General features: G+C 42.8%; 1 protein-coding gene across 3 annotated transcripts in view; it reads left to right on the top strand.

Annotated features, from left to right (window-relative positions):
* The window catches only part of CASTOR2 (cytosolic arginine sensor for mTORC1 subunit 2), a 129,123-nt gene that overhangs the window by 12,616 nt on the left and 95,762 nt on the right, over positions 1 to 20,745 (top strand). Inside the window, exon 1 of one of the 3 annotated variants that reach the window (XM_038158440.1) lies at positions 13,530 to 13,639. The exons of the other annotated variants lie outside the window; for them this stretch is intronic. Within the exon in view, the coding sequence (XP_038014368.1) occupies positions 13,635 to 13,639 (5 nt within the window). The 5' untranslated portion in view covers positions 13,530 to 13,634. Of the gene's footprint in view, positions 1 to 13,529; positions 13,640 to 20,745 lie in introns of those variants that run through there. 3 annotated transcript variants of the gene reach the window in all.

The following is a 20,745-nucleotide window of genomic DNA, read 5'->3' as shown; positions in this document are numbered from 1 at the left end:
CCAAACATCAGACCCCCTACATTTTGTTTATGTTTATGGTACAGACTCACAGTTGGAGTAGTGTGGCTATGGGCTGGTTAATTCAGAGTTGGAGTGGAAGTGATTGACTTGTTAACCTTTCTTTGCTCAGGAGAATGAATGGTCCAATGATTAGATATTGTAAGGAGAAAAACTATTTATTTATATGGGTATGAGGTTTGTGACAAGTAATGGCGTTAATCTTTCTTCAAAACTATTGGGGGGAGGCTTTATCTATATGTGTTACTAGTATCCCACTTTGAAGATTACATTTTCGCACTTTGTATTTTTACAGTAATCATTTTTCCCTTTCACTTGGGTTTGAAAAAATTCAGTAACAGGAGCAGTTCCTGGATTCAAAATAGAGTGGTACTCATACTGTTTCCTAGGCCTGTTAAAACATACTCCTGGTTATATATTCCTTGCAGGATCAGCACAGCAAAAAAGGACGTTGAAAGAATTTCATCTGCTCCTTAAGTGAGCCTTACATAAAGCAAAGTTTAAAATTAATGAGGACTTACCTTTTAAGCACTTGTCAGATCTTCTCATTGTCAGGTTTTCTTTCCACTTAAAAGTTCACTTTATATCAAATCAATGGGAGGTACATGACAATACTTTCAGAATCACCTAAGTCCCATTAAAAAAAACAAGCACTTGGGTACCCCAAGGCTCATTGGAAGTCAACAGGGCTTGGACTCCAAAACGGCTGTTGCTGTGTGAGGGGGAGATGCTTAAGGGCTTTAAAAATTTTGCCTCCTGCTCAGACTAGCTGGTAACATTCAGGACAGGAGTAAAGTAAGAATGCACCAAAGGGAAGGAAAGGCTTAGTGTGGCTGCTCGTGTGGGCAAGAGTGAAGATATATTTCTGAGAATTAGTATAGAGTATCAAAAATGGGGATCTCTGTTCTTCTCTCTTCTCATGGCCAGGTGGGCTGGCTTCACTCCATGTCTCCAGCAGCATCTGGCCCCTGTGCTTTCTCAGCAGTGCTCCCTGCAGTCCCTGCCCCCCGATGCTCCAGGGTCACCCAGCACAGCGTGTGCCAGCTGCACCTCTGGGAGCCGGGCAGAGGCTGCTGCCTTGCTTTGCAGAGGACAAAACTGAGGCACATAGGAAGGTGAGTGAGTGCCTTACTGTCCTGGTTTAGGGCAAATTTGGGAGAAAAACCTCTAAAGAGGGTCCTGTAGAAAGCAGATTCAACTGGTTCAGAAAAATATTTCCTTGGAGAAAAAGTGGAAAAAAACGTTTATTTGCCTGTTTATTTAACAGGCAAAGCATTCATGAACATGAACAATATTAAACTCTAGAACCTTGCTGTTCTGAAGAGATGGCAAATTCAGAAAGTTCTTGTCATGGGAGATAGCTCAGCTTGCTCAGTCTCTCATCGGTCCCTCCAGCGCTGGAAAATGCCACGTCCTGGCCCTGGTGGGCCACAGGTGTGAGCTCCCGGTGTTCTTCTGGGTTTTCAGTCCAGAGCAGGCTTGAACAGTTCCAAGAAATAGAAAAGCCACAGTCCAGGGAACTTCACTGCCTCAGCTAGCTAAAAAAAACCTAACTAAAAAGCAAAGGAGAGCTCTGTCCCACTATCTGCACTATCTGTCTGTGCTGCAGACAGTACAGTCCAGAAGGAATGCAGGGGAGCAAGTGCAGTTTCTGAAAACAATCTGTCCTTCTTCTCTCCCCCCTTTTATTCTCAGAACCAGTCTTAAAGGTATAAAACTTAAAATCCAGCATAAACAGAACAGATGGTTTGGGATACAAGCATCATTTAGGCAACCCAGGACTCTTACCCATCTCGCTCAGCCGGTCTCCAGTAGCGCCTCGCTCTTGTTTTCCACATCCTGCACAGTCTTCACCACTAGGACTACCCCTTTCTAGGAGGACAGATGAAGGCCATGTTTTCAGTCCATGTGTGTGTGTTAGGCACTTTGAAGTCCTTGTTTTCCAGCTGCTGCTTTCTTTTGTGTTTTTTTTCTTCCACATTTTAGTAGGCCCATTAATGGAGGTGTTTTCTGCTGTCTCTCCTTGTACCTTGAGGAGCAATGTGAGTTGAAGATGTCCATACGAGCTTCCAGTAGTAACAGCAGTCTTCCTGAAACTCACAAAGAAAACCACCAGGAATGTAGTTCATATGTATGTGTGGCATTTAATACAAATAAACACACATATATATATGAACATGTGTACAATATGTCTGTAGCTGTATACATGTGTCATTCCAAAGTCAGACTTCTCTTGAAATGGAAATTGCCTCAGCTAGAAAGTAGAGGTAGCTCCTGCTGATAAATAAAACCACATGTTTTTAGGAGCTCTAATAGTCATGCTTCAGGACAGAGAATGTCTCTCTTCCACTATCCTTCAGACAACAGCTGCCACAATGAAGCCTGAATATAAAGAATACATTTTTCTGTGGCTGTATCCTGGGCGCTGGGAAGACGGTACAGTTCAGAACAATAGCAGAATGTGGAGCTGCCAGCAGGCAGTCTTGAGTGGACAAGTATAATCATGCACCACTCAGCTTTCAAGGAAATTACAGTTAGTGCACTGACTTGCTCATAATAGCAACCCATTGTTTGGCTTAATAACTTATCAGCTCCCCAGGAACCAGCTAGTGATCACTGTCATCATACACTGCTAATCATTCTGTTCTTAAATTATTCCAAGATGAACTAAGAACCCATCACATCACCTATTAACCAGCAAACTGAGTGCACTATAATTTTTTTTAAACTAGAAGGAACAATATTGCCTACCTTTTTTCTTTTCTTGTTTTGTCATTATCTTTGTCATATGTAATTGTGCCTGTAGGTTTTGTTTTTTTTTTTTAATGTCTGGTTGAAAGGACATTGTCAAATTGTGTTGGGATATTTTTAGATAGATATAGCTTATGTTAAATTGTGGGGGGTTTTTTGTGGCAACTACTAGGGAGCTGAATCTTAAACCTGCTTTTTAAGGAACATTTGGTTTTCATAAAGCATTTTTGGCAGAGGGGTGATTTTTTTATGGTGCTTTTCCGTAGTACCTGGGTTCCTGTCAATCACTAGTAAGTGTAGCTTGAGAATGCCCCTCTTTAGTAGTGAAGAGTGATTATCCTTCTTAGACAAATGTAGAATTTAGGCACAGGAGGACAGTATGATTTACCCAGAGCCATGCAGGGAGCTGTAGAAGAACCAGAAGGAGAAGGAAGCTGTTTTGAGTCCTGATCCCAGGAGGCCTTATATCATGCTGAATGCATTCTGCCTTCTTACTGAGGGGTTATTTGTGAGTTCTGAGCTGCCAGCACTGAAGGAGCCTTTGAGTATTTCTTCTGAAGGAAGAGTGGCCACAGCCTCATTTGCAGACATTGATATGAAAGATCCTAGAATGGTGCAGAGTACCAAACCTGTTGGGACACCTTTTTGTGGTTAGGAGTGCGCAGACATGCAAGTCACGTGAGATCTCCAACTTGTTCCATGCTTAGGACTGAAATGGGGAGTTTGTGAAAAGGGGAGGGGAAAACAGATGCATGTGCCCTACTGAAATAGGCCTCCTTGCAGATGTGAACAGTGCGGGCAGCTGTGGCATAGTTTCTCCTGGTCTCAGGAATTGTGCAGACTGTGGGGTTGGCTGTTTGTAATGGACCAGAACAAGTACACCAGGATTTAAATGAAACCCTGAGCATTTTTGTGGCTTTCTTTAACTACTTGCTTTGTTTTCATCTCTCCTTGTTGTATTGCACTAGATTGTTTGGTTGGTTGTTGTTTTGCACTGAGTGGTCCTTGTACTGCGCGGAATGGTTTGTGTTGAATCGCGTGGTTTGTTATTCCCTTCTCCCATCACACGGTCTCTCCCTCATCCACCCCTCTGCCCTGTACCCCCTGGCGGTCTGTCCCCTGGTTACCCCTCCGCTCGCCCCTCCTCAGTGGTGTCCCACAGGCTGCGGTCCTCTTCCCCCCGCCCCCATTCCCTCGGGTATAAAAGCCTCCCGCAAGAAGGGAACGTCCTCTTTTCTGCCTGGGGGGTCGCCGGAGCCTGAAGTGTCCCCCCTCAAGCCAATAAACAGAGCACCCTCGTCCCCACGTGGAGAAGAGCGTTTCTTGTCTTTTACTTTGGTCCATGTAAGACCGTGTGGGCCAGGGTTCACAGCTAGCCAGAGTGGACCCTCAACAGCCCGAGAGACACGGGCTTTACATCTCCTGTGTCTGTCTTGCAAAGACAATTGTATCTCTTGATCAGTGTTGACTAGAATTAAAATAAGGACCCTTCTGCTCCAGGGTTCATTGCCTGGCACATCTATGGCTGATGAAGTGTCATCTTTCATGTTTTGAGAAGATGCTGGCTGACTGTGATATCTCTGAACCATATGAGAAAACACACCTATTCTTGTCAATTATAGTAATAGTCTAGCTCAAATTATATAGGTCTCTCTATACTGTATTGAAAAACATACATTCAGCCTTTGTTAATAAACAGAAGGTTGTTACAAAATGGTGATCTCTACAGAGACTAACCTTTGCATGTACTTAAAAGATACATCACCTCCTTTTGGCAGCAAGAAGTGAAAAAAATGCTGAGTAGGTATGTCATGTCCCCAAGGTAAGTTCAGTAATAAGGAAATACCTGAAGCTTACAGGTGTGGCTTTCTATTTTCCATGAAAGTGTTTCCCACTTCTCCAGGAGTTTGCCATCTTTCTTTGAAAACAGTTGTTCAGGTTGCAAGTCAGTCCTGTTTTATTGGCTTCATTTGCTGTAGGGCCAACAATTGGCATTCAGCCCAAACTCCAAGGTTGTACCAGTTCACTGTATTTTGCACTGTACAAAGTTGAAAAGCATTGCCAGATGAAAAAATAGAATTGAATTGGAAAGCCTAAAACCTCCTGTGCCAACCTGTTCTTTAATACAACACAATGGCTGTGCAATGATTTACTTTACTGTGTGTTTTGAAATGTGTCTGACTTGGTAGCTGGGTTTGATCAGAGCTTTCTCTTGCAGGAATTATTTCCTTCTTTGCCCTGTCTACAGATGCAAGAGTGGAAATGTCAATATTCAAGGCAATGATTTTGTTACAAATCTCCTTGGGGTGCCCTGATAACCCAGTTCTCTGCACAGCAGAGTCAACAAGTTTCTCTGTTTTGATGTTGGTGAGTTAGGGCCCAGGCTGAAATATTAAAGTTAGAGGCAATATTTCTGTAAAACGCTGTTCATGCAAATTGGACGTCAGTATGCTTGAGGTTTCTGGGAAAATACCCTTTTTTGTTTGGTATACCATGCATTGGGATCCTTGGATAATTCATGTTATATTAAAGCCAGGTCTTGATTGTCTGTGGTGAAATGTGTGAGTACTGAAAGTCCTGTACTAAGAGGACAAAACATCCTATTGAAACTAGATGAGCAGACTGGAAGCAACATGGCATTTTTTGTTGGTTTCTCAGCCTGGGAAAATCAGCAAGTGACAGGATTACTGATGGTTCTTTCCCCAGCATCACATTGCAGACTCATATGTATGGTTTCTGCTGCTTTAACTTTTATTTTACCAAGGCTCTGCCATTCTTTTGTTCTCCTGGCTAGCTGATGCTCCCATCTTTTTGCAAGTCCACCATGATTTGAAGCCATTGCTTGTTGGGAAGTGTGAGTGTGAAGATGCAGGTACTTGGTTTCATAGTTGCCTAACCCTTACTCTCTTACCTCTTCCTCTTTTATTGCTGCCTCTCTGGCTGTGAGGTTCTGTTCAATGATGGTTTGTTGAAGAAAAAAATCCATGGTGGCTCTGTGCCATCATTTCAAAGAACAGCTATTCAGCAGGCTCTTAATGGAGAGGTTTAAGAAGAAATTATTTTGCTCCTTGGGCATGAAAATGCCGGTTAAGAGTGTAACTGGCACAGGACCTCCTTTGCTGTGGGAGTCTGGCCAGAGAGAAATTTTTACTCCCTTTAAGCCATGGGTCTGCACCTTCAGTAGGCTTTTTCATTGATATTTTGTTTACAGCTGTCTGTGCTGTGATGCCTCACCCAGAGGACAGCCCACGATGTCTCAGCACAGCTCTCAGGCTGCTCAGCAATACTGGACTGCCATGCTGGGAGGGTGAGTGAGGATGCAGGGTGCAAGAGTCTAAGAAAACCTGCATGTAAATTTTGGGATTGGCCTGAGCCTTTCTTTTTTTTTTTTTTTTTTTTTTTTTTTTTTTTTTTTTTTTTTTTTTTTAATTGAAGGAAACATCTCCTGTAGACATGTGTTATTTAAGCCCAGGTGAAGAGATCATTTCCTTCAGTACAGGTGACAGTAGGGTTGACCTCTTTATACTGCCATTGTTTAGAGCAGGAAAGTCTGAACTTTGCTACTGCTTAAATAATTGTGGTAAAACCATCCAGTCATTTTATCTTCACCAAATGTTTGCCTCATCTTGGAGGCAAGGATCTGATAAAGATTAAATTATTGGATCTTGGCTCATTTTGTAGCCTCCTTTTGTCCTTTTTTCAGGTGCCTGTATGGTGATATTACAGCTGGCAGCATTACAGGCTTATTGTAATCCAGGCAATACTCTCAGTTGAGGAAGAAGTTAACAGCAGCATGGCCCAGTACTAGATGGTTTCTTATAGACAGTGAGCAAGTTAAGCCCGTGTAACAGGAGAAATCTTTATAATCAGTTGCAAGCAGTGGCTACATTGACATTAATGTATTTGGAGATGACAGACTTTATACCTCTCTTTTGATAGATTCAGCTGTTACTTGCTTTTTCCAGTACACTTATGTTCAGTTCTTCAAGTAGAAGATGCTGCCCAGTGTTCACACAGCTCTAGAATGAAGCCTCACACACCAACTGCAACTCCACAGCAGTTGTAGCTTTGCTTTTTGCAGCCTCAGTCAAAAATGAAGCTTATTTTACAGAAATCCAGTAAATTACACTTCAGCTTTTCTTTGGACAGGTCAGCAGTGATTTGCTTGGAAACCCTGGCATACTGTTGAACTTCTGCTGTGGTGAAAGCTTGCCTATGATTTAATCTAAAAGATTCCCTTCCCCTTCCTCCCCTGCCATTTATTCACCTCAACACAAAATTATTACTTTGACATTGTGTGCGTGGATTCCCATGAAGGTGACGCCCTTCCCCATCCACTGAGTGCCCTGGCACTGGAGCTTCCCAGGAAATCTGTCAAAACTGCTTCACCTTGGCCTTCATACCTTCACTATGTCTAACATTGCTATTAAACCAGTAGTAAACTTCAGTCCAGGCTTTCATAGTGACAGATTTGAAGCAACAAGCTCAGTAATGTTACTTTTGGTACTTTTACTCATGTGTTCATATGGACACATGGAGCTTCCTCCTGAAGCATTTCTGGCCTCCCCAGTCTGCAGATCACTGGCTGAGGGTGTGTTTCCTTCTTGATGCATATAGAAAATCAGTGTCATATATTTACACGGCACCAAACTAGTGAATGTAATGCCTGCATTCAAAACTGGGAAGCGTCTTTGTGGGAGACTGGCTTCAGTGGAATTATCTGATATTCCAGTTAACTGGTTCATTGCTGGCTTTCTCAGAACTCCATAATATCCCTTGGTCATTTTCTTTCAAAATTACTCTGGTTTTCTTGGTTTGCATAGTTGGTCCTTAAGTAAAATAAGTGCTTGGGCTTTTGTGGATTTTATTTACACATTTTCAGATTACAATTTTGGTTCCTTCACTGGCTGTTTGTCTCTAGCTAGCTGCCTTTTGAAAGAATCTGCAGGTTCTGTACTGACACTTCCTCAATCTGTTGCCACTCATTCCTTGTCTTGTACTTGTTTCAACTTATCATAACTGTTCTACTAGCTCCCTCAAGCCCTTCAGAGCCTTGTTAAGTCAGAGTGTGTGGGAGATGGTTTTATGTATTTTTGTTGTTGAGGGAATCTCATTTTGAGTCCTTTGTCTTTTATATCTCAGGCGTTGGAGGTATTTGGTTCTTCCCAAAATGTGGTGTTTTGAAGAAGTGCTCAGCTGGCTGAAGCCTTTGCTGCTGAAGCACTGAGGTTGTCAGATGTAGCTGAGCAGTCTTCTTGGAGCAGAGACTGTGCAAGGGGCTGGGATACAGGCTGGGAACTTGCAATATAAGTGATAGGACTGTGGGCAAGATCAATGCCATGATAAAACTTACACTCAAGTCACAGTCTTGACCCGGGATTACTAAGTCTGTTTTCAGAAGGTTGAACTATATAATGACAAAGCATTTAATCTTCTCTCTCTCTCTTCCTCCTGTTCTTTCATACACACACAGACACACCATCTTTTTCGTTCTTCTTTCTCGTTAGTCTGCAGAAGGCAAATTCCTGCGGCATTCCTGGCGTAAGGAAGGAAGCTGATAACGCTGGTGTGTAATGCTGAAGCAGGAGCTGAAGCCACAGCTGTTTAATAGTTTCCAGCACAGGGCTCTTGCATTTTAACTGGGGGAAGATTTCTGAGTGAAGCCTCACAAGGACACTGTGTCCTCTTGCTGCATCCAAGTCCGGTGGTGTGCCTGAGTGCCCTCTTTGGGAGAAGGCAGGGGTTGTTGTGTAGTGACTACAGCACCAGGAACCAGGATTCCTAGCTTCTATTCTTAGCTCAGCAACCAATTTGTTGTAAAGCCTTTGGCAAATCATTCAGGCCTAATCCTGCGCATACAGCAGCCCCCAACAAAGTCCTTTCTGTTTTTCACTGGGGACAGAGGATCAGCTTCTTAACTTCTCCTTTTCTCACACTCCAGAGAACTGGTGAATTGAAAAATATGCAAGAGAGTGTGATAATTTGTTTGTGTTTATGAAGCAATGACATGGGCACCGCTGTGTGATGGGTGTGATCTTGCATCCATAAAGGGAGATTGATTGATGGCTGTTATCAGCTGGATCTCTGGAGCTCAGGATTTTTGGCCTCTCTCATCAGAATACAATTTTACATGATTATACAGGATAATGCTGGAGATGCCTCTGCACTGTCCAGATGGCAGGGTCAATGTAGCATGGACCTTGCTCAATTGCTTTGTGTGCCAGGATAAGTGCTGCTGCTTTTCTCTATTTATGCTACTGGCACAGCTTGAAATTGAGGAATTCTGTGACTGTCGATAAATTCTGGGAGATGGAAATTAATACCTGCTTTTATTGACCTTAATTTAATTTCCCATCCTTTTGCAAAGATGAATGGCAGTGCTCATTTTTCTGTGGTACTTTTGCTTCAAAATAATCTGAGTTGCAATCTGAAAATGAAATGGTGTCAAAAAAATTCCAGGCTAGGAGTTAATTTCAGAAGTACCTTGTAAGATAAAAGGGCATAACAAAAAAGGTACTTTAATCTGCAGCCTCCTTGCCTTTACATCTGGCTGTGCTGTATTTTGTAGTATGTGTGATTCTGGCATCTGCTGAGTGCAGCATCTTGCTCTGCTGATTTGTGTAAGGCTTTATTTGCCTGCTGCAGGGACAGAGGTGGATTAATCTATAGAGCTGTTGGCAGAAATCCGTTAGTAAGCTTTTGAGGGGAGATCAGCTTGAAGAAAACACAACTTGATTTTTGTGTCAGTTGAATTTTTGATAATATTACAGAAAGTGTGGTCTCTTTGTAAGCTTAGTTCTGAAAACACAGAGCCTGCTAGGGGATGTTTTAGGCAGGTGATGTTTTAGTGTAGTGCTCCTGCCTGTGAAGGGACAGGGCTGTCCCAGAGCTCACAGATACTTGATGAATAGGGCTCAAAAGTAGGCATGCCTTGCTGAATAAATTATCTAGTTAAAATAACAGATAGAAGAGCAGAACTATTACCTTCTGTGCCACTCGGGCTGGGACAACATTCTCCTTTCCTCTCTCCTCAGTGAATGAAAATATTATCCTGTCTCCCCCAGCAAGTCATTTCTGGGAGCTGGAGGGGCAATGGTGCAAAGAGCACGGGTAGCCCATAGTCAGAAGCTTCCAGTGTGTTGGGAGCCCCATGCCTATACCTTAAAATATGCATATCGATTTGCTGGTGTCTCCCCAGCTTTACAGTTCTCCTGTTGCCTCTGTCTGCATTTGATGCAGTAAACTGGAGCTGCCACCAGTGCTAGTGACTCCTGGTCCTCATGGAACTTCACCAAGGGATGTACCTGCTAGTGCCCATGAACTTCACCCAGGGATGTACCTGCTAGTGCCCATGAACTTCACCCAGGGATGTACCTGCTAGTGCCCATGAACTTCACCCAGGGATGTACCTGCTAGTGCCCGTGTCCCACCCCGTGCTGAGTTCTCTGAGACTGCTGCACTGGGGCTGGGTCTGTGCCCCCAAATGATGATGATAACAACAACACCACCATCTATCATACTGTTTTGGGCTGTCACTGCATGGTTGTGATTTGTAGCCCTTGTTCAGCAGTCTCCTGTACTTTAAAGAGATTCTCTTCATATTGTTCTAATGCTTATCCAAATGTTTTTTTCTCTTCCTGAAAGTATAAGAGTCTCTTGCTTTCCTGTCTGCCCTCTCCCTCTCAGTTGCTAGAGCCCTCCTGCCTTGAAGGGGAGGGCTGTCTGAAGAACTTGTTTGCTGCCGTTATGCCTGAGGGCACCAGTACCCCTGAGGGCAAGGCATGGGATAAGTTTTGGGTTTTCGGGTAAGTTGGCTGGTTTTCTTGTCTTGGATGGACTTGAACTAATTGTGAGCTTTCAGTTTTCTTCCCACTTCCTTGGTAGAGGAGGTGGCAGCCCTGCGTACTTCTCACCACAAGAGAGCAGGAAGGCTCATCCCCAACAAAACTGGCGTCAGGAAAGGGGCCAGGAAAAAACTTCTGCTCTGCTTCTCCAAGTGCTGCACTGAACTAGCATCTCAAGATGATCCCAGTGTTGACTAAGTTGTGCATTGGCTGGCTTTAGTATTTTTTTGGAATACTAGTAGAGACTCTTTGCCTCCTTTCCATTAGTTTTACCATTTTTTCCATTAGTTTTACTAAGGTTCCAGCCATAAAGCAGTTTTTTGGTCATTTTGTGTTAATCTCCTTCTGTTGACACTAGAGCGTTGTGTGATTTAGGGCTTTGTTTTCAGCCATAATATGAAGGCTAATTACTTCCTTCTGGCATCCTCTCAGTAAGAAAGCATGGGACTTAATCTTTCAAAAAGAGAAAAGCAAGGAAAAAATTTTAAATGCCTAGAAATGTTTGGTAAGTCCCTAGATTTGAATTTATTCTTCATAATGTAATGACAACAAAACATTAGGAGCTAAGCTCTGAACTCCATAGCTCTGTCTGTGTGGACACAATTTTCTATTTGGTTGTTTGTCCTCACTGGCTATAATTTTGCAATTGCAATTTAACCTGTGCCTCAGGATGTTCAGTAATGAGGGTTATGGTATGGATATTTATTGTTTATATAAAAGTATGTATTTGTCTTGTTTCAGCCTTGTGACTTGCTTTGATTATCCATTATCTTCTAGATAATTAAGTTGTGTATTTTCTTCCTGTTTCTTTTTTCATATTCTCTCTTGCCTTAATTTGATAAGAGAGGGAGAAACTACATCAGGAAACTTTGGAGCACTGGTAGATTTTTTTCAGTGGAAAAGTGTGTGATAGTGTTTCACAGAGATTCCAACCTAAAGGCAGGCTACTGTGCAGTATGGGAATAAAAAGGTTATTGATCCTCACCAAGTGCCACCTTAATACAACCACTGGAACATCAGCTCTTGGGTTCACTCATGTAACAGAAGACTGACAAAGCTGAAAGGAATCATATTGCACTTCTGATTAAAGCACTTGTCATTAAACTTCATATAAAATTTCTACATGGTCTAGGCAGTAAGGATAGGAGCCATGCATTAGAAAATGCAGTACCCCACAATGCAGTGTGAATCCCAGATAGTTTGGGAATGTCTCCCTGTAACCAACAGTCTTGATGGGAAGGTATACTCTTCTGAAAGCTTGGTGGTTTTAGATGGTTGGTTTTGCTCAAGGGTCAGCATGGGACATTCCCAACATCCCCAGTTCATCAGGCTGCCTCAGGCCATGCAAAACTTCAGGCACATTAGTCACTCCATTTAAATGTTATTAGCTAGGTATATGGTTAAGTAACTTGATAAATTGGGAATGCAAGTTGTCAGTAGGGACTGGGGAAGTGTTCCCCAAGCCTCTCATGGGGCCATGACCCCTTTGGCAGAAGAAAAGTCAGGTGATTCCTTTGAAGATGGTTGTGTGGCATTCAAAGGCAATAAACCCAGCAAACTTACTTTATAAGTACCTAAGCTCTGTAAAGCATCACAAAGAATAGCTTTTTGTCCCTGGGATCACCACAAAGCTGCCTCAGGCCAGTTTGTGTAGTGCAGGATGTGGGAATGAAGTAGTGTTTTGCTTAAATGCTCACAAATAACATAACAGAAATTCAAATTAATTTTAAATCTCTCCTACAGAGTGTGAAATCATGGCTGTCTGAACCATTCTAAATACTTGAAATAGAGGGATTACAATTCCATAAATATTTTACAGAGATCTTAACTTTTTGAAAGTGCTCATGGTATTCCTCAAGAGTTTTTTGACAAGATACATAAAGAATATATTAAAAAACAATAATGCTGTGTGCCTACAAGCTTTATACCAAGGGAGATTTTACAGCCTGCACACACCTGTGGCAATTTTTCATGCATTAAAAAATTACAAAATAAGCATTTTTCACTCAGATCAAGTATATATATATCATCCGAAAAATGCAATTAATCTTGAAGTCTTGATATAGATGTTAAAAAGAAATAGAACTATTTTTATTTATGTTCCTATGTAAGCTTCTTCAGCTACACAGGCATTGTGTTTATTTTGCTTTTTCTGTTCAGCTGCCTAACATATATATCCTTGGGCTTCATATGGTTATTTCTATAAGCTTTAAGAAAGGATCAGTGACTGTAAAAGAAATCATCAGTCCTGAATTTTATTGCAAGTGGAATCACAAACAGTGTCATATATTCCTTGACAGTCATAAGTTGGAAATTTATAGAAAAGATACAGAAATGACTGGTTTTTAAGGCTTGATGAGTGTCTAACTGTATCTTCAGCTGAACAATAGGATGAGCTCTGACTTAGTGATTGAACTTGTTCAAGGCTTCTCAGATGACTCTCAGGCAAGGTTTTGAGTTTTGGTTGCACTGCTGAAGAGCAAATCTTCCTGCATGCTCAATGAGAGGCTGCTTTGTTCAGCATGGCCCCTGAGCACCACTGGAATAGCTGCTACTGACTTCACAAGTGTCATTGTATAGTGTCACTTGTGTTAGAGACAGCACTGAAATGCAGGCCTGTGCTAAGGGATCTGCAGGGCAATCTCTTCTGCTTTGAAGTTTATCCTATTTGGCCATTGAGGTTGTAAAAGCCAGTTTGTACTTTTGAGAAGAAAGGTGCAGTAAGAAGAAACAGCACAGCACAACATGGACAAGTGCTGGTGGCATCTACTCAACAGTCTGGGACTTGCCAGGGGCCAGATGGGAAGAATGTGATGTAGTGGCCTGGTTAGAGTTACTTGTCCAAGTGTGCAAGGTCAGTGCTGCACCATGGCCAGGCACAGTCAGAGAAAACACTGCTCAGGGACCTCTCACAGCTGGCCACCTGTTTTAGAAGTGGTGTTACCACAACCTCGGAATAGAAATAGTTGCCAAAGGAACAGTAGCATTTCATGAAGAGTGGTTAAGCTGTGGAACACATGCATGAGGTAGGTGTTGGCTGGACATTCCATTTTCAACACTGACATACCCAAATAGCCAAAATCCCCATGAAGCTGGGCCCTGAGAAACAGGAAGACTGGTTTTAAAAAGCAAGTTTCTTTCTGTGCTTAGTATCCAGGCTTTCAGTTTAGATTTGTCTGCAAACAAGCCTAAGAATCTTTATTTATTTATTTGATTATTTTTGTCTTGCGTAATCATGTTATTTGAGATAGAGATTTGGAGAAAATACAATTGCTTTGTTAACCATGTTGCAATGAGTGGTGGTTCAGGGTTTTGCAGAAAGCTAAATGAGGGGAGAGGTTTGCCTCAAAGCTGCAGTACTTTAGAGTTCCTGACCTTTCTAGCTTTATGGAAATCACTCATCTGAATGCCATTCCATGCCTTTGAAGAAAAAAGTTCTTCCTTTTCTCAAGCTCCTTCCCATTGCTTTCTCCACTGCCCAAAAGATTTTGATTTTCATGGTGATCCCAGGGGCTAAAAGTCCTAGGTTTTCAACTTCAGTTATTTAAAAAATAGGTACAGAGAGCAGCTCCCTTTTCTCAAAAATGAACAGTTGTCAACATGCTCTCTCAGCAGGGAGGTCCTGTGCAATGAATTGGGAGCCCTGTGACAAAGAACTGGGCTGCTTATTTAATTACTACAGTATATAATCAATTCCGGTTTTGAGGAGTATCCCATTGGCTTTTGAGATCTTGGCAGATCACTTGCACTTGTGGGGTTTTGGAGGGTCATTAGGGGTTGTTTGTTTGTTTTTGTTTTGTTTGGTGGGGGTTTTGTGAAAGACTTCTGATTTTGGTTTTTGTTTGTTCTTGTACTACATTGAAGTGTGATAAGGAACTTCAGGCCTGATTTGGGATAGATGGTCCTAGCCCTAAAGTACTTGTGCAGATCACTAAGGCCTGTTTTTAGCAGCTTTGATGAGGAGATACAATGTTCATGAAAACTACCTTTCCAAATTACATTTATTTCCTAAAAAGTGTATTTGGAATGTTTTTATGATGTGATGTGCTGGTCTTGACTGGGATACAATTAGTTTTCTTCACAGCAGCTGGTACAGGACCCTGGTTTTGATTTCTGCTGGAAACAGTGATGATAACTCGAGGATGTTTTCATTATCTCTGAGCAGTGTTTGTACAGAGACAAGGCTTTTTCTGTTTTTCACCCCACCGGTGAGGAGGCTGGGGGTGCACAAGAAGCTGGGGAGGTTACAGCCGGGACAGCTGACCCCAGGGCCATCCCAGAGGGTATGGTGTCATGCTCAGCATGCAGAGCAGGGGGAAGAAGGGAGGGGTGGGCATTCAGAGTGATGGCATTTGCTTTTCCAAGTCACCTTTACATGAGATGGAACCCTACAAACATTTGCCTGAGATGGGAAGTGGGAATGAATTCCTTGGTTTGGTTTGCTTTTCTTGTCTGTGTGGCTTTGGCTTTCACAGTTAAACTGTCTTCATCTCAGCACACGAGTTTTGTCTTTTACCCTTCTAGTTCCCTTCCCCATCCCACTGTGGGGGGAGCAAGCAAGCAGCTGTGTGGGGCTGAGTTGCTCTCCAGGGTTAAACCATGAAACATAGGTGGATTTTTATGAAAAATTGTTAATCCTCAAGCTTGTTTTGAATTTTCACTTCTTAGCTTATGCAAACAGGCCAGTTCAGAGGAGTAAAATCATCATGTCCCTTTACCTTGCTGAGCTGAGATACAAAAAAAAGCTTAAAGAGCCTTTTCCTGTGCAATAATTTTCTTATTGTTAGCATCTCACGTAAATTAAGCCCCCAGCTCCTGGCACGAGCACTTTTGACTTGCTGGGTTTGTTGGAAAAGCTCCACTTTGGGCCCAGGCAGCGCTGTGAGTGCAGGCAGAGACATGCACCCAGTGAGTCAGGGCAGGGAAGCTCTGCTCTACTCTTCTGCACCTTCCCCAGGGCTCTGGAGCTCCTGCAGCAGCACGAGTTTGCAGTTGGAAAAAACTGAAGGTGAACATCTAGCACTGGTTAAATCCACCAGAACTGCAGGAAATACCCTGGCATGGGAGCTTCAGCAGATTAACTTCTTTTTTTGTTTCCTGTTGAAGTGCATCCCAGGGCATGTTGCATACAAAGGTGTATCAAACAAATCTCTTGAGCTTTCTGTGTTTTCAGAGCCATGGAACTCTGTTTTCAGCTTTCAGCAAGTTTTCTTAGTAGCTGAGGTAAGAAGTGAGGCTAACACTGGAATGTCCTTGCCCATCCTGTGGTGTGATCACTCTGCACTTGCAGCATGAGCCACTTGGCTCCATCCCAAGTGTTACTCTTGTGAGCTTATATTTGGGGGCGAGGGTGAGCTTTACAAGGCCCTGAGAAGGTCCCTCAAGCATTGCTGCATCAGAAGAGGGCTGGGGTGAGGTGCCTGGCTGCCATCACTGCCTCAAGTGGCTCAGTTGTCTGCTGCCAGGTGATCTGGTCCAAGGGGGACTCTCTGAGTCTGGCAATCTGTGTGTTCAGCCTTTACTGTGATGCCTGTGCTGTTCTGTGGGCTTGGTTCTGGGCATTTGTGGAACTTGTTTGTTCTTTCATTTTTCTTCACATTTTCAAATTGGAAGAGTTTTGACACCTCCAAATCATTCACAAAAAGGCAGGTTTTTACCATAAATTAAACCAGCTCTCCTTTCCAAAAGATTTCTCACCAAGGAATTTGCTGCCTACTACAGTGAATCCAGTTTCATTGGTGGGATTTTCAAAGGACTGAGATCAGTCCTTTGAAAGTCCTTCAGTAAGGACTGAACCCTTACTGGTCGAGTCTGCAGTCAGGCAGCCTGTCCTCCCTGTCCTCTGAAACTGGAAAACCTGGTGGGAAACTCTCTTGTTACCAAGTAGAGCTAATCATTAATTAGCAGGGGATGAAGTACACCAAACAATCTGCTATGCCAGATGGATGCTTCAATGTTAATTTATATTCTCAAAATAACTGGACATAGATATGCTCCACACCACGGCCTAAATCTTGCTTTTGTTGAATTCAGTGGTAAAAATTATGTTGGCTTTAGTGGTCCAAGTGCATATTTATTTGAGAAAAAATGTATTTTGGCATCAAAATGTAACAGTAAAAATGAAATTAATACAAGCTGTCCAGAGCAATGGACTTTACCTTCTTACGCAGGGGCACATTGGTGAAAAAATGACATTTTGTTTTTATCTCCCTAGAGCATTTCTATTATCTGAATGCCAAGAAATGAAGTAATTTGGTTTGGTTTTGGTTTTTCTGTTTCGTTCCTGTGAATAACTTCTTATGTGTCTTCCCAAGAGAGTTGGAACTAAAGCCTAGTCTTGGAAAAGTTAAGCTGTATGTTGCTTTCTCTTCGAAAGCCTCATGAAGGAGACCAAAAGAAAAAAGCAGTTAAGTTAAAAAATATTGTGGTGATGGCATATTCTACTACACTTAATTTTAAATTAAGAAGACTTACTACCAATTTCCTTCCACATTTTTCTTCTGTTCTTTCATTTTGTTGGGGTTTTTCTCTTTTCCATTCAGCTTCTCATAGCCAGCAGTTGATGTACCCGACAGATCTTTATGAGCTGCCTCTTGGAGAACCACAGAGCTCACTGACAACCTGCATTCAGGATTCAGTGGACACTGAAGGCTGTTCCTGCTGGCTGGAGGAAGTATATGGCCCAGGGAGGGCAGGGAGAGCTTGCAAGTGAGAGTTTGGGTGAGCTCTGGATGGTATCAATAGTTCATCCACATTTTGTAAAAGGCAGTGGATTTGTTCTGTCATGCTCATGCAAGGAGCCAGGTATGTACTAAAGGTAGTATTTGTAAAGCTGGAGAAGAGACAGGCCCTGGAGGATGCAAGAAATTTTAATTTCTCTGCTTTTGTCTTTTTCATTGAAATTCAAAATATTGATGATACATCTTACCAGTTTTTAACAATAAAAATAAGCTTTCTACACTGACCTTCAGCTGTGTCCAGATGATTTTGATAGTTATTTACAGGATAAATTGTGTAATCAAAAAGCCAATTCAAATATCTGTTAGTATCCTTTAAAAATAAAGCAGTATGTGGCACGCACAGACTGACCTCACAAGCTTCAATTCTATTTTCAGGGCTTAACCAAAACATTCAATTACTTTTACCTTTGTGATACTGTGAGGATTGTTTTTAATTAAATGAAGTGTTTTAACATGCTCTAATTGGTTTTTTAGCAAATGTGTTTAACACTTAGTAGAGAGGGGCTGGTTCTGGGAACAAGACAATGCTGTCTTGCCTCATTTATCTGAGAGTTGAGTAAATATTCCTTGAGGATCGGGGAGGGAGAAATTATTGATGGTTTCCCTCTTACTACAGCCATGTGCAAATCCCAGAATACTTGTGCCTGGAGTGCAGGGAGGGGATGATGTGTACAGGTTAAATGGTCTGATCCTCACTTATGCTGTAGGAGCAGCTTATTCCCACAGGAAGCAGTGCAGAAAGCAGAGGCTGAATCTGAGCAAGTGTTGACCTTGGCTGACACAAAGTACCCGTCTAGCTGCTCTATTGCTCACCTTCCCAGCTGGACAGGGGAGAGAAAATAAGGTGCAAAACAACTCGTAGGTTGAAATAAGGGAGTTTACTAAAGCAAAAGTTTGCACATGCACAAGCAAAGAGTGAAATCAGTGTTATTCCCTACTTCATGTCAACAAGCCCCTTCTGGGGAAGCAGGGCTTCAGCACACATGGTGGTAGCTTGGAAAGACAAACATCTTAAATAATGAATGCCCCCCCCTGCTTCCTCCTCCTTTTCTTAGCTTTTCTATCTGAGCTAATGTTGTATGCTCTGGAATTTCCCTTTGGTTAATTTGGGACAGCTGGCCTGGTTGTGTCACCCCCAGGATCTTGCCCAGCCACAGCCCCTTGCTGGGGGGGACTGTTGAGGAGACAGTGCTGATGCTGTGCTCAACAGCAGCCAAAACCCTGGTGTGCCATCAGCACCCGTCCCAGTGCAAAGCACAGCACTGTGGGGGCTGCTGTGGGAAAATGAACTCCATCTCAGCCAGACCTAATACAGCAAGCCATTAGTTCAGCTCACTCTTACTCCCTGATGTACTCTCAGCTCACTTTTGAGGTTACACTGAAGCCTAAATATACATTTCCCTGAAAAAAACCATGCCATAAATAATAAACTATTTCTTCACCAAAACATCACAAGAAGTTCTGTTTCAAAACAAGATTTTTAAAACAAGGCAGTGGAACTTAAGGGGAGTCAAAGCTACTGCAGAACAACACCCTGTACTGGACTCTTCGTGCCAGGCCTGTGCAGTCTGGCATGGCCCAGAAGGCAGGCGTGGGCCATGCAGTGACTGAGCTCCCTTCAGGGGGTATGTTCCAATGTAAGGGGGTCAGACCAGAGGACAGAGAACCTTCCTTACCCCAATACATGTGACACAGAGTGGAGTGAGGAAACCCTAGCATGGTGTAGCTTTCAGGGGACTTGAAAGGGGGATCCTTGGTTCTTCCAGTGGGCTTGGTGGTAGTGTAGAGGATGGGGTAAAACTGTCATGGTTTAGGAATGGTATTTCCCAATTTAGTACTCCCACTGAGACTCTTCAAGCCATGTTCCCCTGGGTCTCTCATGCCCTTCTCCTTCCCTTTAATGTAGTGGAGAAGAGAATTGGAGGCATGAAAGTAAAGATCACAGGTTAGAACAATTTACTGGAAACAGCAGTGAGATAAGAAAATGAACAGTAACAGCAGCATTAGTAGAGACAGAGGGTACAGCACAGGCGAATGATTCACCTGGAAAAGCCCTGACAGCAGATTCCTCTGCCATAAGACTCCCTTCCCCCAGCCCTTGGCAATGGCATGGGATGGTATAGAATAACCTCCAGAATAGCCTGGAGTCCTGGCCATGCCCCCTCCTGGCTACTGCAAAAATTGACCCTCTCCTGGCCAGAACCAGGACAAATGTCTGAGGAGAAGCTTAATCCAAGGAGATGTGAAGGTGTTGGGAAAAGGAGGCTACACAGCAATAGACAAAGTGTGACAAAATTTGGGGAAATGAGACATGTTCAATTAATCTTGCAGTTGTAATGGGATTTCCTTCCCCTTCAAAGTAAGCATTAAGATTTGCAGAAAGCGTGGAGGTCTGGGTCAAAGCTGAGCCATAGCTAGGCACTTTGGTACTGAAATCAACTCCTTCATTTATTCAAAAATCAGAGTTGGCTTTAGGTTAATCCTACCCCTCATCTCTTGCTTGCTGCAGGATTTTCCTTTTCTTCTCTCCTGCTTCCTTATTGGCTTTTAATCTGTCTCCCAGTCTTACTAGTAGTAAGGTGTAGGGCTGAGTTGCAACCACTGTTCATGCATCCCATGCATTTTGACAGACTGAGAGAGAACTGCTGAAATATAGGATGAGGTTTCCAAAAGGGCTGCCCTCAATTACCTGTATTACAAGCACTATTTCAGGGAAGGAGAAGAAGGGGATAAGGATCTATTTGTGATCAGGAATTTTCTGTGTTGGCCTGCTCCTATTTTGCTTGCAAGTGGGAAATCTACTCTTATTTGACAGTTCAGGGGCTACTGGATATGATCCCTCTCCCTTCATGTGAGCCAAAGACACTTGAGCAGAGTGTATAACCAGGTGGTGTCTTAAATTTATGGTTAGTAGCTCCCAAAAACTCCAAAGAAGCTAAAGGAAGCTTGTTCGTGATTTATTTTCCAGGACAGGCTGAAAGACAGGTGAGTGTCCTGGTTTAGGGCAAATTTGGGAGGAAACTTCCAAAGGGGTCCCTTTAGAAAAACAGATTCAAGCGACCCCTCTCCCAACTGGTTCAGAAAAATATTTCCTTGGAGAAAAGTGGAAAAACCTGTTTATTTAACATGCAAAGTATTCACAAGCATAAAAAATTAATAATATTAAACAGTAAAACCTCTCGCTGTTCTGGAGAGATGGCAGATTTGCAAAGTCCTTGTCATGGGAGATAGCTCAGCTTGCTCAGTCTCTCATCGGTCCCTCCAGCGCTGGAAAATGCCGTGTCCTGGCCCTGGTGGGCCACAGGTGTGAGCTCCCGGTATTCTTCTGGGTTTTCAGTCCAGAGCAGGCTTGAACAGTTCCAAGAAATAGAAAAGCCACAGTCCAGGGAACT

The sequence above is a fragment of the Motacilla alba genome, chromosome 19, assembly GCF_015832195.1.
Source record: "Motacilla alba alba isolate MOTALB_02 chromosome 19, Motacilla_alba_V1.0_pri, whole genome shotgun sequence".
NCBI classification, from domain to species: Eukaryota; Metazoa; Chordata; class Aves; order Passeriformes; family Motacillidae; genus Motacilla; species Motacilla alba.
This window is presented reverse-complemented; position numbering and strand designations above follow the sequence as displayed.